Genomic DNA, 19,489 nt, shown 5'->3' with positions numbered 1-19,489 from the left:
CCCAGCTACAAATACAAGTTGATGGGGTGTGAACTGGCAGAGACTGACCAAGAGAGAGATCTTGGAGTCGTGGTAGATAACTCACTGAAAATGTCAAGACAGTGTGTGATTTCAATTAAAAAAGGCCAACGCCATGCTGGGAATTATTAGGAAGGGAATTGAAAACAAATCAGCCAGTATCATAATGCCCCTGTGTAAATTGATGGTGCGGTCTCATTTGGAATACTGTGTGCAATTCTGGTCACCGCACCTCAAAAAGGATATTATAGCATTGGAAAAAGTCCAGAAAAGGGCAACTAGAATGATTAAAGGTTTGGAACACTTTCTCTATGAAGAAAGTTTAAAACGCTTGGGGCTCTTTAGCTTGGAGAAATGTCGACTGCGGGGTGACATGATAGAGGTTTACAAGATTATGCATGGGATGGAGAAAGTAGAGAAAGAAGTACTTTTCTCCCTTTCTCACAATACAAGAACTCGTGGGCATTCAATGAAATTGCTAAGCAGTCGGGTTAAAATGGATAAAAGGAAGTACTTCTCCACCCAAAGGGTGATTAAAATGTGGAATTCACCGCCGCAGGAGGTGGTGGTGGCTACAAGCATAGACAGCTTCAAGAGCGGGTTAGATAAAAATATGGAGCAGAGGTCCATCAGTGGCTATTAGCCATAGTGTGTGTGTGTTTGTGTGTGTGTGTGTATATATAATTTTTTTGGCCACTGTGTGACACAGAGTGTTGGACTGGATGGGCCACTGGCCTGATCCAACATGGCTTCTCTTACGTTCTTATGAAAATAAAGCTCACATCTAGATAACTCAAGGTTCCAAATTCATTAAAGCTTCATAACCAATGCAAGCTAGCTGAAAAGAATGTGTTTTGGTAACATTTCATCCATCAGAACAAAGTTGGACTCCGGTAGCACCTTCAAGACCAATAAAGTTTTATTGAGTAAGCTTTTGTGTGCTTCATCAGACAATAGTATGGGATGGAATTAGAAGTCCTAGAAATACTGAGAGTTAATTAGTATGCAAAATAGTGAAAATGGTTTTAGTAGATTAAAAGAATGACAAGTTGGGATCTGGTCGTCATCAGTTTGGGTTGACTGAAACATTGATGTCATTGTCAGTAAGTCTCTTAATTATGAACTATATAAGTAGGATTGCTAATTCTATCCCATACTGTTGTCACATGAAAGCTTACAGTCTCAATAAAACTTTGTTGGTCTTAAAGGTGATTCTGGACTCCTACTTTGTTTTGCTGCTTCAGACCAACACGGTTGCCCTCCTGGATCTATTTCATCCATCAGACACAATATCCTACATAGCACAAAGAGTGCTGAAAAACAAAAATGGCAACTTGCCTGGCTCTCTTTTTGCCTTCCCTGTCTTCCACAAGTGGAATCAACTACCACAAGCAGAATGGCAGCTTATTTACTACATTTTTATCCTCCCCCTTCCTTCAAGAAGTACAGGGCAGCAGTCTCCCCTGGCAAGAACTTGAGCCACACAGAATAAATGTCAGATGTCTGAGATCTGCAAGACAGAAACATCAGATGTTTGAGGGAGGGGGGGGGAGGATTGGTGAGGGGATGGAAAGAAAGCAACTTTAAATGCATTCTCCAAGCTGCTGGCTGGCTTTGCTTGGAGAAATGATTTAAAGAGAAATGCCTTCTCCAAGCTGGCTGACAGGGTGGAGGCGTCAAGAGCCACACAATATGTGTGAAAGAGCCACATGTGGCTCCTGAGCCACAGTTTGGCCACCCTAGGCTCTCTCCATCCTGGAGCAGGTTTTCTGTCTCCTCTTCAACCATCAGGCAAATCTGGCATAAAGAGAACATGCACCCTCTGTCTTTTTAAAGCTTAAAACATCCCACTTTGTTAGCAAGAGCATAGTTCTGGGCCAGTTATATCCAGTTGAATAATGAGTGCACCAGAGCAGGATAATCATACCTCCATCAGGTACAAAGCTCATAACAGTTTAAGAATCCTAGGTATGACAATTGAACTAGACAATATATAAACCTTTTCTATGTATGCATATCAGACACAATTTACACAAAGGAAATTAAATACATTTATCAGCTAGGACTGACTGCTTTACAGGCTCCCATAAGGAAGTATGAGCACTGTGGGCTGTTAATATACATCTCCACACCTTCATTTTAGGATTTGTTTACACAATGCAAAGGAGGAGGGTGTTAATCAAAAAGTGAAGAAAATAAAGGCAAGCAAGAGTTGTAGTACATTGGGATTTCTGCCCTCCATTAGACTGCTTCAGAATTTTCCCTCACCATCAGAAGTACGGTAGTTCCCATGTGGCAAGGTGAACAGTTCAGGAACTTTAAGGCTTAGTGCCTCCTTATGTGCACGAAACTAGATGAAGAGTTCTCTGGCCTCTACAGGAAAATTAGGAGGTCTTCCTTCACTTGTAAGCAATACGAGAATTGTTTTAAATTTAAAACAAGTTACTCAAAACAGCAGGCAAAGATGTATGTGTAAACTATCACACTGTTTGGGTTTGTGTGGGTCATTATTACATAAATTATGGGAATACAAACTCTGAAAAATGCACCCTGCACACTCTTAGAAGGAAAGAAATAGCCAAAGGGATAAGTGCTTCAACACTAACTGGCAAGAACCCAGCCAAGAGACCAGCTGTCTTGGACAGGCTAGGCATGAGAACTGCACGTCATCAGGAAAAAATCTTTATGCTAATTGTCCAGGGTGCCAAGTCAAAGTCAGACTAAGAATCTGTAGAAAGAGAGCTGATGGCACTGTAGATATTGAAAGCATAAAGGTAAACAGACTCTAAAGGAGTATTTGATTTATAACTGGCTTGAAGACTGTTGCTAGCAAAGCTGTCACTGCGCAGTAGCCAATAAAACAATCAGTCAATAGTGTTCTATCATAACATTTTCTTGTCCAAAACTGGCTAAATGCTTTTGGTTCACTTTGAAGAGTTTACTTCTGTGCTGAGTAGAAGCAACATAATTTTTAAACAGAAAAATATAGGTTGGATCCACCATAGCAGGGCTATTGTGACCACCACAGTGGCTGCCAACATCTTTATTGGCACCCAAATGCTTTTAGAAAGTGGGAGAAGCCAGGTGGGGATTGCCCAATTCATGTAAAGGGGATAGCCAGGTCAGATGCCTGCAAAATGAAGATGAATGAAGTTTTCTTACCTAGTTCTATATTCTTATTTTTTATAGTAGGCTCTGCCTCCTGCAACAGCCATTTTGTGGTTGTGCCCATCACTTTGGGTTCCAATTACAAATGCATGCACAAGCTCAAAAAGGTTGCAAACTTCTGCACCACAGTGTTATTGCAAAGGGATTTTGTGTGACGTTTGACTTCTCCCCTCCCACTGCAGCCTGAAATGTCCACTGCCAAATACTGCCCCATGGGCAGCACTCTGGGATGCTGTGGGAAGAGGGAGGCAAAAACACTGTACTCCCATGAAAAGAAATCTTATCATCTGCAAAAGCCCTCTTGTGGATCCAACACTACTGCTGTGACATTATTCCTCAGGATGAAGGATGAATATATTCAGCAACCATTAGTGTTCATTTTAAATTATCACAATTGCAATTCAGTAGTGGTGGTACATCTTGGGCTGCGGCGTGGACGAGCTGCCTGCCAAAATTTTGCTCATCTATCTGCTGGACAGCATCAGGCAGAGACCCCGCGGCAGAGCAGGAGTTGGCGCGGGCGGCAACTGTGCCTCGGGCAGCCCCACCACCCAGGGCAATGGGGGGACCCCGAGCAGCCACAGTGGGGGCAACCTTGCAGCAGGGGGAGAAGGAGGAGGAAACAATTTCGTCACCACTGCTCCACTGGGCTGCCACCCCACCGCAACTGCAGCTGCATTCACTGGCTCTATTAGCACAGCCACCGCCACTGCAGGTGCCTCAGCCGCAGCCAGGCTGAGGAACTGGCGGTCACCAGCCGCAGTGCCCGTAAGCGGCAAGTGCCCGGGCTGTGTTCTTTTCCCCCCTTCCTGCCTTTTTCTTCCCTCCCCTTGCTCTGCAAATGCACAGCGCTCCATCCCAGCCAGCAGGCTGCCTGCACACCCATCTGGACCTATCACAGCAACGCGCGCGCACACGCAACCCCCCCCCCCCTTCAGAGGACCCGTTATTGTTTTCTGACCTGTGTGCAGGTGTATGTCCTGATTTTTCCCTCTTTTTTCAAAATTAGCGGCATATGGCACTACCCACTGTTGACTAGAACAGGACCATTTCTCTTAGTTGATTGGCAACTTTGTTAGATTTCCTATTGCTTTTTTGAAATTCTGGTGGGAGAAAACCCCCATTTGGTGGCTGTGTGTGTCCGTACAGATGCATAATGCTATTACAGCTTTCCAGTGAATTCCTAGGGGAATGGCAGTATGTGTTTTTTTTAAATCCCTTTTTTAATTACCCCACTAGGTGGAAGGGAACCATTGGAAAACAGAAGAAAAATCCTATACATAATTACTTTTAAGTCTTTTAATTACTTCTAAGTCTTTCAATTGCTGTATGGAAGAAGTGTTCTGTGCAACATGAAAGCTTGCATACTTTGTGAACATTGATTGGACCTGAGAAAGGCGTTGCTTTACTGATTTTGTGAGCTTGGTATAGGAGTAGCAAAGACCTGCCAGAACTCCCTTCTTTTTCCCATTTCTTCCCACATTTCATTATTTCATTTTCTTCACATTTCTCTCTCTCTCTCTCTCTGGAACCTGAGTGGTGGGTGTTGTGAAGGAAGCTGGTGGGGTATGTGACTGCCTTGGGTCTGGTGGCAGCAGCTGCAGTTTCTGCATGAAGGGAGGGAGGGAGGGGTGGCAGGCAGCTGCCACCAGTTCAACTTCCACTTGATTATCCAAGATGGTGTGGCCTAATATGCTAATATTTGGGGTGTGGCCTAATATGCTAATGAGTTCCTGTTGGCCCATGTATGATGTCATAAATTTCTAAATGGCCCTTGGCAGAAAAAAGGTTCCCCAACCCAAACTAGATCTTGGTTACTCATTGTCTTTACAGTCCCAGCCATCCCCAATCTCAGCCAAGTTGCCTCACATCTTCACCTCGATCTCTCACTTCCCTCTCTTCTACATTCTTTCCGCCCCCAATATACTCCCCTCACTTCTTCCCCAGCCAGCTCCTGGGCATCATGATACTTCCCTCCTGCTTCTCCCTTGCCAATCTGTTCTTCCTGAAGGTTCCAAACTTTCACTCTGCTCCCCTTTGCCCAACCCCCCTTACTTTTGGCTCTCAGACTGATTCTCACCCCCCCACACCATCTTCCTGGTTAACCTGACCCCCATTTATCACTGCCAGTGTAACACTGTTTTGTTTTTACTTGAACTATGTTTTCTGTAAAGATACATAATTCCACAGTGGAGGAGCTGCAGTAGGAGAAAACAGTCCAGGGCTGATGTTCACAAAGTAGCATTTGACAACATGTTTTATCACAGAAATCTTGTTTTTAAAGATAGGTGGGTATTCTGTTTTGAGATGTAAAGAGAGACAAAAGCAATCTCCATCTTATTCCTTTGAGGAAAGCCAAGCACTGCCAAATATGTGGGTACTGAAGAGTACTGCTCAATTCAGTTACCTCTGATTGGGGAGGAGGTGGGTTTATTTATTTATTTATTTATTTGGGATTTATATCCCGCCCTTCCCACAAGTGGCTCAGGGCGGCTTCCAGTGATAGATCCAACAAAATTACAGTATTTAAACATATAAAGGGATCAGCATTTAAAACAGATAAAAACAGATAAAACCATGGTTATCAATAAATATTAATAAATATATCAACTGTATATAAAAGAAAGAAATCCGGCAAGTTACATTAAAATTCTCAAGCTAGGTATAGGCTAGCCGGAAGAGGGTCGTCTTACAGGCCCTGCGGAACTGTACAAGGTCCCGCAGGGCCCTCACCTCTTCCGGCAGCTGATTCCACCATGTAGGGGCCATAACAGAGAAAGCACTTTCTCTGGTGGATTTCAAACGGGCTTCCTTCGGCCCAGGGATAGTAAGGAGATTTTGTGTTCCCGACCTCAGTACTCTCTGGGGAACGTGCGGGGAAAGACGGTCCTTCAGGTAGACAGGTCCCAAGCCATATAGGGCTTTAAAGGTGATAACCAGCACCTTGTACCGGACTCGGTATATTACTGGAAGCCAGTGCAGGGTCCGAAGACCCGGCTGAATGTGTTCCCACTTTGGGAGACCCAATAACAGCCGGGCCGCGATATTCTGCACCAGCTGCAATTTCCGAGTTCGGGACAGGGGCAGCCTCATGTAGAGGGCATTACAGTAGTCTAACCTCGAGGTGACCGTGGCATGGATCACTGTTGCTAGGTCATTGCGCTCCAAAAAGGGGGCCAACTGCCTTGCCCGCCTAAGGTGAAAAAACGCGGACTTGGCAGCGGCTGCTATCTGAGCCTCCATCTTTAAGGAAGGCTCAGATAGCAGTTCTTAGCAAAGCACTGTAACAATGGAGGCCCAGGTGGCAGCCACTGCCAAATCAGTCTTTATCACCTTCGACTGATAAGGCAGTTGGTCCCCTACCTTGAACATAACGACTTGGCGACAGTGATTCATACCACAGTCACCTTGAGACTGGATTACTGTAATGCCCTCAACATGGGGGCTGCCCTTGTCTCAAACCTGGAAGCTTCAACTAGTGCAGAATGCTGCAGCCAGGCTTTTAATGCATCTTCCCTTGTGGGAGCACATTCAGCCTGTGCTCAAAGCGCTGCACTGGTTGCCTATCACATACCAGGTTTGTTTCAAGGTGTTGGTACTTACCTTTAAAGCCCTATATGGCCAGGGACCTTCATAACTTAGGGACCGCCTTTCCCCACATGTTCCCCAGAGAGCACTTCGGTCAGGGTCACAAAATCTACTCTCAATCCCTGGCCCTTTTTTGTTGTAGCCCCAAGCTGGTGGAACAAGCTCCCTGAGGAGGTTAGAAGAAGATATTGGAAGAAGATACCCTCCACTCCGAATTTCAGTCTCAGAGAGGTTTACAATCTCCTTTATCTTCCTCCCCAACAACAGACACCCTGTGAGGTGGGTGGGGCTGAGAGGGCCCTCACAGCAGCTGCCCTTTCAAGGACAACCTCTGCTAGAGCTACAGCTGACCCAAGGTCATTCCAGCAGGTGCAAGTGGAGGAGTGTAGAATCAAACCCGGTTCTCCCAGGTAAGAGTCCGCACACTTAACCACTACACCAAACTGGCTTTGCAAGAGGTTAGGGCTCTGCGAGAGCTCATACAGTTCAGCAGGGTCTCTAAGATGGAGCTCTACCACCAGGCATTTGTAAATTAAGATCACAGGCTACAACAGACTCTGAAACAACTGGACCACCTTGAACTTGAACCTAAGATCGATCTTTCTATAGAACATCCAGCTGGAACAACAAATAGAAAAACTCAAAGATCATTTTAGCACTAGAAACAGTTTTATGTTTTTATATCTTTTTTATATCTTAGATGTGGTTTTATGTTCCATGTATTTACATGAGTGTGTAAGCCACCCTGAGCCTGCTTTTGCAGGGAGGGTGGGATAAAAATTGAAACAAACAAACAAACAAACATGAGAAGCCATGAATTTTGGGTTCAAGAATGCCCACTGAGGAATCAGTCGGAACATGGCTAAGGAATTAGAAGCTTAGAGGCTTTTGCTGAGAAGAAAGAGTTACAGCTGTAGAGAGGTCTATGTGCCATAAAGGTCATTCGCTAAATTGTGATTAAAGACCCTCAGGTAAGTATCTGGAAGAGAGAAAAAGAGAATAAATCTGCTGTTAAACTGGACAACGAAGAAATCTGTCATTAAACTGGATAGTGCATCTATGAGGGTCTTTTGCATGAATATCTGGAAAATTGGGAAGGACAGTTTATGCAAAGTAAAATTTTAGACTAGAAACTGCTGTTGTCTAAAGCAACATGCAAAGACAGACTGGAAGAAGATGGAACAGGAGTAGTAAGGAATTGCTACAATCTTGTTTAAGTCTTTGCTTCGCGTGTAGACTGGGACTTATGTTTGCCTTGGCCAAGATGTTGTCAGAAGATGCACAGAAAAGACAACTGAAAAGTACCACTAAACTTCTGACATCTTGATTGAAAAAGATGTTTTTCTTTAAAGCAGACCACCTACATAATAAAACTCAAAGCAGTCAAGGGAAGGGACAAGAAGTGGAAGGGAAGTTGAAAAACCTGAGCTTAAACTGGCCCTGTGCCTATGAGTATCTCTTGCAGAAGTGTCTGGAAAATGGAGGAGGGGCTTATGCAAAATAATTATTTAGGCACAACAACTGCAGCCAGCTCCCTCTCCCTCTCGCTTCAGTCATGATGGGAAGAAGTGTTTGTACAGTTAAAACTCTGGAAAAGAACCAGCAAAAGTAACTGCATCCCTTCCTACCAAACTTATCCATAACTGATACAGGTACTGGTCCATTTGCTCTAAGTTGCTGTTTCACCCAAAAAGGGTCTCTGCTGCTGTCATTTCCACACATGCCAGAGAAACATCCCCACCCTCTGCTGTAATGCAGTATCTTACTTAGTTTTAAAAGGAATGAATTTTTGAATGACAGAAGCATTTCTGTCTATATCTCTGCAACAAATTGGTTGATTTTTGTTTGTTTGCAGCATGCATGGTCCTCCACCCTTTAAGCTGTCCCACGTTTCATGGGTACCTGGCAGAGAATAGTATCCTCAAGATGGAGGTTTTGGAATTGTTATATCTTAAAGTATGCTATCTTGGGGTCATGGTAGATAACTCACTGAAAATGTCAAGACAGTGTGCGTTTGCAATAAAAAAGGCCAATGCCATGCTGGGAATTATTAGGAAGGGAATTGAAAACAAATCAGCCGGTATCATAATGCCCCTGTATAAATCGATGGTGTGGTCTCATTTGGAGTACTGTCTGCAGTTCTGGTCGCCGCACCTCAAAAAGGATATTATAGCATTGGAAAAAGTCCAGAAAAGGGCAACTAGAATGATTAAAGGTTTGGAACACTTTCTCTATGAAGAAAGGTTGAAATGCTTGGGACTCTTTAGTTTGGAGAAACGTCACCTGCGGGGTGACATGATAGAGGTTTACAAAATAATGCATGGAATGGAGAAAGTAGAGAAAGAAGTACTTTTCTCCCTTTCTCACAATACAAGAACTCGTGGGCATTCGATGAAATTGCTGAGCAGACAGGTTAAAACGGATAAAAGGAAGTACTTCTTCACCCAAAGGGTGATTAATATGTGGAATTCACTGCCACAGGAGGTGGTGGCAGCCACAAGATAAAAATATGGAGCAGAGGTCCATCAGTGGCTATTAGCCACAGTGTGTGTGTGTGTGTGTGTGTGTATGTGTATATATATATATATAGCCACCTTTAAGAGGGGTTTAGATAAAAATATGGAGCAGAGGTCCATCAGTGGCTATTAGCCACAGTGTGTGTGTGTGTGTGTGTATGTATGTATGTGTATATATATATATATATATATATTAAAAAATTGCCACTGTGTGACACAGAGTGTTGGACTGGATGGGCCATTGGCCTGATCTAACATGGCTTCTCTTATGTTCTTATGCAGGAACACCTGCAACGAATTTTCCTCTGTGTGTTGTGCTTGGGGGCTGCACTGAGGTTGCACCCACCCCCCATGTCAGAATTCCAAAGGTGTCCACAAGCTCAAAAAGGTTGGCGTGCCCTGTTGTCTCTCTGAAGGAGGCCCAGTTAGGGTTGCCAAGTTTGGGTTGGGAAATACCTGGAGATTTGGGGGAAGGAGCCTGAGTTTCAGGAGAGGAGGCGCTTCAATGAGATATGACTCCAGAATCCACCTTCCAAAGCAACAATCTTCTCCAGGAAAACTGATCTCTTATTGCCTGGAAATTTGTTGTAATACCAGGAGGTTTCCAGACACCACCTGGGGGTTGGCAACCCTGTTCTGCACCCATGCTCAGAAGGGTATAAAGCAGATATTTTCTCCAGGTGAACTGACCTCCGTCACCTGGAGATCAGTTGTGAAAGCCAGCAATCTCCAGCTACCACCTGGAACAGGGGTGGCCAAACCGTGACTCGGGAGCTACATATAGTTCTTTCGCAACTATTGTGTGGCTGTCGAAGCCCTCACTGCCCCATCGGCCAGCTTGGAGAAGGCATTTGTTTCTTTAAATCCCTTCCCAAACCAAGCCACTCAGAGTCCTCTCTGTGGACACACACGCTCCCTGCTCCTCCCCGCACATGAGGCTTGGCTCCCCCTCACAGCCCCCCCGCCACGGCCCCCCGCCTTTGCTCCCTGGAGTTGCAATGCAGCCGCGCTCTGTGGCCCCCCCCCTCCTCCTCAGAGTCGCACTGTGCCGAAGCTGGACCCTACTGGCTTTGAGGCGGCCGGCGCACCTTCTAACTCTTTGAAGTCCATGCAGGAGAAAGCTTAGTTCCCCCTCACTTCTGGCTTCAAAGAGTTAGAAGGTGTGCTGGCCGCATCGAAGCTGGTAGGGTCCAGCTTCGGCACAGCGCAGCTCAGCGCACATCTGAGAAGGAAAAGAGCCATGGAACGCAACTGCAGTGCAGCTCTGGGGAGGGAGGGAGGTAAGGCAGGGGGTGGTGGGGGGAGCCAAGCCTCATGCATAGGGGAGGCAGGGAGTGTGCATGCCCACAGAGAGAGCTCTGAGTGCTGGCTCTGGCACACATGCCATAGGTTCGCCACCACTGGCCTAGAGGCACAGGCTGTTCCAAGAGTTCTGATTGTATGGATCAGCTGAACAGAGAAAGACTTCTGAACTGGATACTGAGGAGAATTCAGTCTATTTCAGCCCTAGCTGAAGAGTCGAGTACTGACAAGTTTTGGAATTCAACCCTGACTGAGAACAATTTAACACAGACAGGAGAACTGGGGGAAAGTTAGCAAGGAAGTTTGAGATGTAGGCAAAGACTCCCATTCAGGCCAAGGAAAAGGGATAGATCAGGAGTGTCAAACATTCAGCCCACGGATCTGATCCATCCCTCAAAGGGCTGCAGTTGGCCCACCAGCAAGTAGCCATCATCTGCTTCCTTCTCCCTCACCTGCTTCTTTAGGTCACCACTTTTTCTTTCTCTCCTGTGAGAAGGCAGCCGAGCAAAGCAGTCTCTCCTCATTCTTACCTTCCTCCCCCTCCCTCTTCCCAAAGGGAGGAGGAGAGAGGAGGAACAACACCTGAAGAGCATACTCAAGATTGCTACAGCTCAGATATCAACTCCAGATTTTGATGCAATAATTCAGAACAAGAGGTGTCAATTACCAGAGACTGTTAAACAAAATATTGCAAGCATGTCAACATTTTAAGCATGTCTTATTCCTTTCCTATTATAAGTAAAAAAAAAAATGTGTTTGTCTGTGCCCTTTATAAAGTTTATATCTGTGCTACTTGGCATTACACTTTACAACACACATGGCCAGGCCTGACAAAGTCTCACTTACATCAAATCTGGTCCTCATGATAAATGAGTTTGACACCCCTGGGATAGATCTCGAGAAAGAAATTTCCTATGCAGTCAAACAAGGAGTTAGCTCTGAAGAGTACAGAGTTCCCTTGCCTGGTGTAGTTAGAAACTGCCTCTGGAGACCTCAAGAATCAGTTAAAAACTCAATATGAGTATTGGTGTTTCAAGGGGAAGAGTTTGGCTATTGAAGAGAATGTACTAGAAACCAAAAGAGATAGGGAATTCTCAAAGAAAGTGTACTGAAGCGTTTGGGGAAAACACTGAAACAAAAGCCTCTCAACATCATGATTTAAGTCACTGTAAAAAGCATAAGAAACTCTCATTAACCTGAAACATAAGAACTAAAGTCTATGCATATGCTGGTTTTATCTCAGAAATTTCAACTTTTGATTTCACCTGATCTTTCCCCTCTATGTTAAATAAAATATTCTATTTTTGAATTTCAAAACTCCTCAAGTGCCTTAAAGTGGGTTCCTGATCCTTCCTTCAGTTTCCTGGGTTGAGCCTCCAGCCAAAGTATTATACTGTGATAGGGTAGTATAGCCAGAGTTCTCCAGCAAAGAAAAAAAAAACATTAATAGGGTGGCTCAGTCAATAAAAGAAAAATTGAGGGAAAATCATGCCTCTGAGGGAAGGAAGAGGATGGGAGTGCCATAGTATCCCTTCTATTCCTTCATCCAACTCATTTATAAGGATATTAAGCAACACAGGAACCATGACATATCTGTGAGGAACTCCACTTGTTGCTCCTCTCCAAGGGGATGAGGAACCATTTACAAGTGCTTTTTGTGCACAATCTGTCAACCAGTTGCGAATCCACTGAACAGCAAAGGGATCCAAACCACACTTTACCCACTTAGCAAGAATATAATGTGGAACCTTATGAAAAGCATAACCGAAATTAAGATAAACTCTGTCCACAGCATTCCCCTGATCCAACAAAGTCCTCTCTCTCAAAAAGAGATAAGTTTTGTCTGACATGACTTGTTTTTGAGGAACAATCTCAATTTGCTCCTTCAGTTCCTGGATTGGTGGCTTAATGGGAGCCATCTATAATGTGACATTTACAACAATGGAGTCCCTCTCCACAAATTACTCCCATACAAGAAGAGTTACTCTTCCCCTGAAATGGAACTGCACAAGTCTCTGAAGCTGAAAATTAGCACCTACAAACACTACTGGCTCTGCAATCAACCTGTTAACAGTGATCCTCTGGGAGTGTGAGTATATATGTATACACATATACACACACATCAGATCCATAGTATATACATGACACAAGATCTTAAAAGATATACTACATGAAGGAACAGCTGTGTACTACAGCATGTCCTGTATAAAGAATGTCCAGTATCAAAAAATGAAGCACATAATCACTATAGCTATATGGTACTTATACATTTGTCTGAAACAAATTCTTGATTCATGTTATGTCTGTTTTCTATGACAGTGAAATCTATCCCCCCCAATAGTTATGAGGCAAGAGAGTAATTACAATAGTCAGAAGCTGGGGTGGGGGGTGCTTTTACTTGAAGGGCACTCTGCATCTCCAAAATGGGCCAACTGACTATGGAGGAGCTAAAATCAAGACCCTGAGGCAACAAAAAGAAAAATACACATTTACCAAAGTCAGAATATCTAGTGTAAAAAAAGCAGGACATTTTGAATCGGAATATGCTCTGTTACTGTTCCCATGAGAGTGATAGTGGGAAGTAGTGGTAGAGTACCTTGAAGAAACACCTTAAAAGGGGGGAAACTTTCATAGGGAAGAACTGAGGACTCTACAATTACTTTTAGTAAACAGAGTCAACCAGAACATTCAATAGATTAAAGTTAGATTCCAGTGGCACCTTTAAGACCAGCAAAGTTTTTTTCAGGGTATGAGCTTTCATGTGCCAAGCACACTTTGTCAGACATTTGGTACATGAAAGCTCATACTCTGAATAAAACTTCGTTGGTCTTAAAGGTGCCACTGGAATTTAACTTTGTTCTATTGCTTCAGACAAACATGGCTACCCACCCAGATCAAAATGTTAAACATTCAGATAACTCATAGGCACTGAAGCAGAAAGTAGGTGTAGGTGATAGAAGTTCACATAAAGGAGACCTGGAAACTAACTGGGTCTGAAAAGATGGCATTGTACACATCACATAGTTTCAATAATAATTAGAATCCACATTATGTCAGCAGGAGAGCAAGTTGGTGCAGGTGCATCAGTACTGATCTCTCAATCATGGTTAAGAGATCAGGACCAAACACACTCTTTCTGAGAGCTGGTTTGATGTAGTGGTTAAGCATCTTAGAGAAATGGGTTTGATTCCCCACTCTTCCACATGCAGCTGCTGGGTGACCTTGGGCAAACCACAGTTCTCTTAGAGCTGTTCTCTCAAGAGCAGTTCTCTGAGAGCTCTCTCTCAACCCCACCTACCTCACAGGGTGTTTGTTGCGGGAAAGGAAGGGAAGGAGATTGTAAGCCACTCTGAGACTCCAACTGAAGGGTGGGGTATAAAAATCCAATCTCTTCTTCTCTTTCTACAATTCTTTATGTACCTGAGGGCCTCCATGACTTTTCCAGGAAAAAAGGATATATAGACACTGAGACAGTGTAAAAGGTGAACCTCCCAGTAAAGGAAACTTTCTTTTTTCAAATGAATACAGGATCTCTTCTATATTGCACCTAATGTCAAAGCATATTTATCTATGAGTTGGTGCAATGATTTGACATATCAAGGCTTTTAACAAAGAATGCATCTGTACAAAACCAGTGCTGGGCTAGCAAATCCCCAGACTAAGCGAATTCCTAGTTCTCAGATGCCTGAATTTTTCTCCCTCCATTGCAGTCAAGCAGATTCACATAACTCAGTCAAACCATACTGCTCTATTTAGTTGTCAGCACTAAAAGAGCAATCTTCTTCTAAAATCACTGGTTCTTATTAGGACTAAGATTCACATACCTAAATTTACCTTGTATATAAAGCACATGAACAGCTTTAACAAGCCATCTTAATTGTAGAATAAAAAATCAAGTTGGCTTTTAAGAGAAAACTGAACTAGAAAATGAGACCAACTAAATGTTTTTCTTGGCACTTTGGCAATGTCTATCATTCTTTCCCATCTTTTATTTATGTCTAAACATATGTGCAGAGAAAAATACCTTGAGAAAGTAAAGTTTGAAACAAGATTATATTTTTGTTCAGAGGCAAAGAAATTCTAACTAAAACAATTATGAACCTGCAAACCAACACCCAAAACAGTTTATAAAAGGTTTACCCATGAGCTGGATCCAGGGCTATTGCCCTTGGCTGGTCAAGGTCTTGCCAAAAGAGAACTTTTCTAGATGTTCCATTGAGATTAGCAACTTCTATCCTATTAGTTTCAGAATCTGTCCAGTACAATTTTCTCCCAATCCAGTCACATGCCAGTCCATCTGGGGAAACCAGGCCTGAAACAATGACATTCTGTACCATGTTACCACTTTGGTTAAAATACGTCTGTTTGATGGCTTCTTCGCTCACATCTGTCCAATAAATGACACCTTGTGAATACAGGAAGTCAACTGCAGCAGCATCCTCTAAACCACTGACAACGATAGTAGACTCCACTCCTCCAGCATCCACCAGTCTGACATCTCGACGGTTAGCAAAAAGCAACAGAGGAGAAGCTATGGAAGAAAAAGATATATAATGTTATAATGTCTTCCCCTTTGTCAACATTTTCTTAATAAAGTAAAGCTGTGATACTAAACACTGTTTTAGTTTTGTTTGTTTGTTTAAAAAAACCTGTGGTTTTGCCATGCAAGCATGCAATCTGATGGTATCTGCTAAACACACGGCTTTAAAAAATAAATCAAACTACTAGTCTTTCATGACATGGGAGGTGGACAGGATCTTGTTAAGTTTCAAAAAAGTACAATGGGTATGGCTTCTACCCATTTGGGTTTAGGTTCTACTTATTCATGATGTTAGTTGCTGCAAGTATTTCACAATCTAACTGCAAACTTTGGGATTCTGTGCCTTGCATTCTAAACAGATTTCTGAGGGCTGTAGCTATCGGTACACAGCCTTCTGCATCCACTAACTACAACTAGCGCATAGAACTCTACATGATGACAAAGGCACTGTTTTCATTATATAATCAGGCACCATACAGTAGCATAAGAATCTAAACTGTGGAGAAATGCCATTTGTGTGTAGGTTTAATTTTCTGTGGGCTGGAAGGGAGGAGACTACCAAACTTTAGGTAGGCCTTGGCCTAATCTCCACCTCATTCCCCCCTCCTCTCCTATTTCCAACCAGTAATCTGAGAGCAACTCCCTAGAGAGAACAGCAAAATCCATCAAGGTTATGAGGAGATCTGCCCCAGAATGCTGCAGGATGGATATCCAGTTCCTGGGTGGGAAATGCTGTATATATCATTGAATTTTTGGGTGGGGAGCAGTTGGTTGGAGCTTGAAAGAGGCAGAGGCATATATAGATCTGCTCCCGGACCAGAGATGGTGGCCATTTTGGGGGGATAAGACCAGCTTACCCCAGAGTAACAAAGTAATGTATCTGCACTGCATACCACCTAGATAGGGCATGAGTTTAGAGTAGGGAGAGAGATGAAGCGTTTTTGTCCATGTTATTTTATTTCTTCCATTCACTTCTGATGTACCTGTATATAGTTGTGAGTTTTAAATAAATCCTTCGATTGCTGAAGGAGTGAGGTCCCTCTGTACCACATAGTTCCCCCAACCACTTGGAAACACTAGGAGTGAGTCAGGAAAGCCCTAGGAAGGAGAAAAATAGTAAGATGGACAGTTACCAAGTCTCCAGGGGAGCCCCAAATACCTTTGGGAAACCCTGAGGTAGGTTCCTAGTGATGCCAGAGGGAGGTTAGGAGGCTGTCCCACCCAACTAGGGTCCAAGACAGGGACAGCGGTGGCAGCAATACCCTGAGACAGTGGAGTGGAACGGCTCTTCAGGTATCAGGTCAGAATTGCAGGAGTGGTAGGCAGAGCGGGGCCCGCCAGGTAATGCAGGCCCAGCCGCCACATAAACTGTCAACTTGTTGGTTTAGTTTTAATACACAGTAATATTATCATCCTCATAGCTACTAAGAATCCTATTACAAGGGACAGTTTGGGATTTCTGTTGGAGTATTATTGTCTGCTACAAAAATTATCTTCCTTCCTGACCATGCCACACAAAGCCAGCCATTAGAGCCCTTGGAACATTTGGAGGGGAGGGGAAACGGATGGAAAGAAAAAGAAGAGTTTGCCACTTGGGCAGCTAGGTTAAAGAAGTCCTTTAGGCAGATTAGAGATTTGGTTCTATTTTAGAATCTAGAATCATAGAGTTGGAAGGGACCTCCAGGGTCATCTAATCCAACCCCCTGCACAATGCAGGAAACTCACAAATACCTCCCCCTAAATTCAGGGGATCTTCAATGCTATGCCTTCATGTGGAAATAGACTGGATTAGTGTTATGACCTGGAGTAGTATCCATTGGTTTAAAGCTCACAGGTGCAGTCTTTCTGAAACATGAGAAAACTATAGGGCAGACCAAGGTCTGCAGATTTAAAAGTTTGGAAAACTTGTCACTTGCCATTCAGAAAGTACTGTGGTACTTCCTAGCCAACTCTCCACACTGAAACATATTTTGTAAAGAAACTATCTTCATGTATCAGTCCTTGAATAAGTTACATTTGTGTACAGCTGATCATGAATTCCCACAACTTCTGCTCCCTTCCCAGAAAAGTAAACTTATTTCATGTTGTGTTAAATCTCTGTTCTCCTCCTTAGTATCTAGGGCAGATAAGGTTATAATCATATTTTACCAAGGAAGGGGAGCAGGCAACATCTCACAGGTGACAAACCTTTAAAGTGTCAAGCACTTGCTGACCGATACCTAAATGTTTTATCTAGCCTCTCTCTACACAGTGCTTGGTGTGTGATGTAGGCAGAGTATGGTGTAGGCAGTAGTTCTCAAGTATTCTTTAAACATATTAAACCATGAAGAGGACTGTGGCACTATGCTGTAGTTGAATTGTGGGAAAGGGTGTTAATTGTAACATTTAATTGGGTTTTTTTTGTTTTAATTACCTGTTCTCTGTTGCTTCAGACCTTTATGAGCTGCCTTAAGCTTACTGTGGTGGTATGTGAAGACCTCAAAAGTGACAATGGGGGAGGGGAGTGGCTGTTTCAGACCCCCTACCATGGGGCTTTTTCCATTGCAAACTATGAAATTTGCGGGAATCGATGAAAAAAACTCCTATGATTTTTTTCCCCCTTTTTGGAGCGAAATCCTTTTAAAGACATTTTATTTAATGTATAATTTTTTAATGTTAGTACTACTGACAGCGTTATACAGCAATTAATTCCTATGCTTACTGTAGAAATATACAATTTCATTTGAAGAATAGTTATAATTTGCATGGGAATAATTTCAATAACAATATACTATAACGTGTTTAAAACACATGATTAAAGAGTTCAGTGATGTAAGTGTTATAAAGTTTAATTGGATATCCAAATACGCTGGTAGTCCGACTCCTATCCATTATGAGATATTATGCTTCCTTTTGTTTACTACAGATTTTGGTTTCTACCTTCAGCTTCTTTTCTTTTCCTGTCTCTCAGATGGCAAAAATAAGACATATATGACAAGCTAGTATAGGGTACAGCAGTTTTCAAGTCCCTCTCAAGTATTGGGCATATCTACAATTTCTTATACAAAAGTACGACATTTATACTTTCAGGTCCCATAAAAGGAAAAGTATGTACTGCATACATTTCAATTTCCCCAAAAAGGTCAGGAGGCAAAGCAATTTTGATCATGTCTAATACCTTTGCAGTTCTGCATCCCTAATCACTAGTGAAGGTACTATGAAATATTTTAAATAAACTGTACATAACCTCTTTTGGAATGCACATCTAACAGCATTCAAAACTTTAATTATCAGATTTAACAAACTTTAGTTAATTACAATCAACCTTGCATTTTAATTAGTGGAGCCATATGCTAATGGCACATGCTTATTTTGATTCTACAAAATTACTATAATAGAAATTTTGAAAGTAAATAAAAGTGGATGAGAGATTTTGACAGTCACAGCAAGTAAGAACATAAGAGAAGCCATGTTGGATCAGGCTAATGGCCCATCCAGTCCAACACTCTGTATCACACAGTGGCTAAAAATTTATTTATATAAATATATACACACACACACACACACTGTGGCTAATAGCCACTGATGGACCTCTGCTCCATATTTTTATCTAACCCCCTCTTGAAGCTGGCTATGCTTGTAGCCGCCACCACCTCCTGTGGCAGTGAATTCCACATGTTAATCACCCTTTGGGTGAAGAAGTACCTCCTTTTATCCATTCTAACCCGACTGCTCAGCAAATTCATTGAATGCCCACGAGTTCTTGTATTGTGAGAAAGGGAGAAAAGGACTTCTTTCTCTACCTTCTCCATCCCATGCATAATCTTGTAAACCTCTATCATGTCACCCCGCAGTCGACGTTTCTCCAAGCTAAAGAGCCCCAAGCGTTTTAACCTTTCTTCATAGAAAAAGTGTTCCAAACCTGTAATCATTCTAGTTGCCCTATTTTGGACTTTTTCCAATGCTATAATATCCTTTTTGAGGTGCGGTGACCAGAATTGAACACAGTATTCCAAATAAGACCGCACCATCGATTTACACAGGGGCATTATGATACTGGCTGATTTGTTTTCAAGTCCCTTCCTAATAATACCCAGCATGGCGTTGGCCTTTTTTATTGCAAACGCACACTGTCTTGACATTTTCAGTGAGTTATCTACCACGACCCCAAGATCTTTCTCTTGGTCAGTCTCTGCCAGTTCACACCCCCATCAACTTGTATTTGCAGCTGGGATTCTTGGCCCCAATGTGCATTACTTTGCACTTGGCCACATTGAACCTCATCTGCCATGTTGACGCCCATTCACCCAGTCTCAACAGATCCCTTTGGAGTTCCTCACAATCCTCTCTGGTTCTTACCACCCTGAACAATTTAGTG

At 43.0% G+C, this 19,489-nt stretch overlaps 1 protein-coding gene across 1 annotated transcript in view; it reads right to left on the bottom strand.

The window, feature by feature from the left end:
* LRP5 (LDL receptor related protein 5) overlaps positions 1–19,489 on the bottom strand; it is a 182,958-nt gene that overhangs the window by 121,400 nt on the left and 42,069 nt on the right. Inside the window, exon 2 of the mRNA XM_060262966.1 lies at positions 14,733–15,123. Within this exon, the coding sequence (XP_060118949.1) occupies positions 14,733–15,123 (391 nt within the window). The remainder of the gene's footprint in view (positions 1–14,732; positions 15,124–19,489) is intronic.

Source organism: Heteronotia binoei, chromosome 21 (genome assembly GCF_032191835.1).
Source record: "Heteronotia binoei isolate CCM8104 ecotype False Entrance Well chromosome 21, APGP_CSIRO_Hbin_v1, whole genome shotgun sequence".
Classification (NCBI taxonomy): domain Eukaryota; kingdom Metazoa; phylum Chordata; class Lepidosauria; order Squamata; family Gekkonidae; genus Heteronotia; species Heteronotia binoei.
Note: the sequence above shows the minus strand (reverse complement) of the source record. Positions and strands in the feature narration are given on the sequence as shown.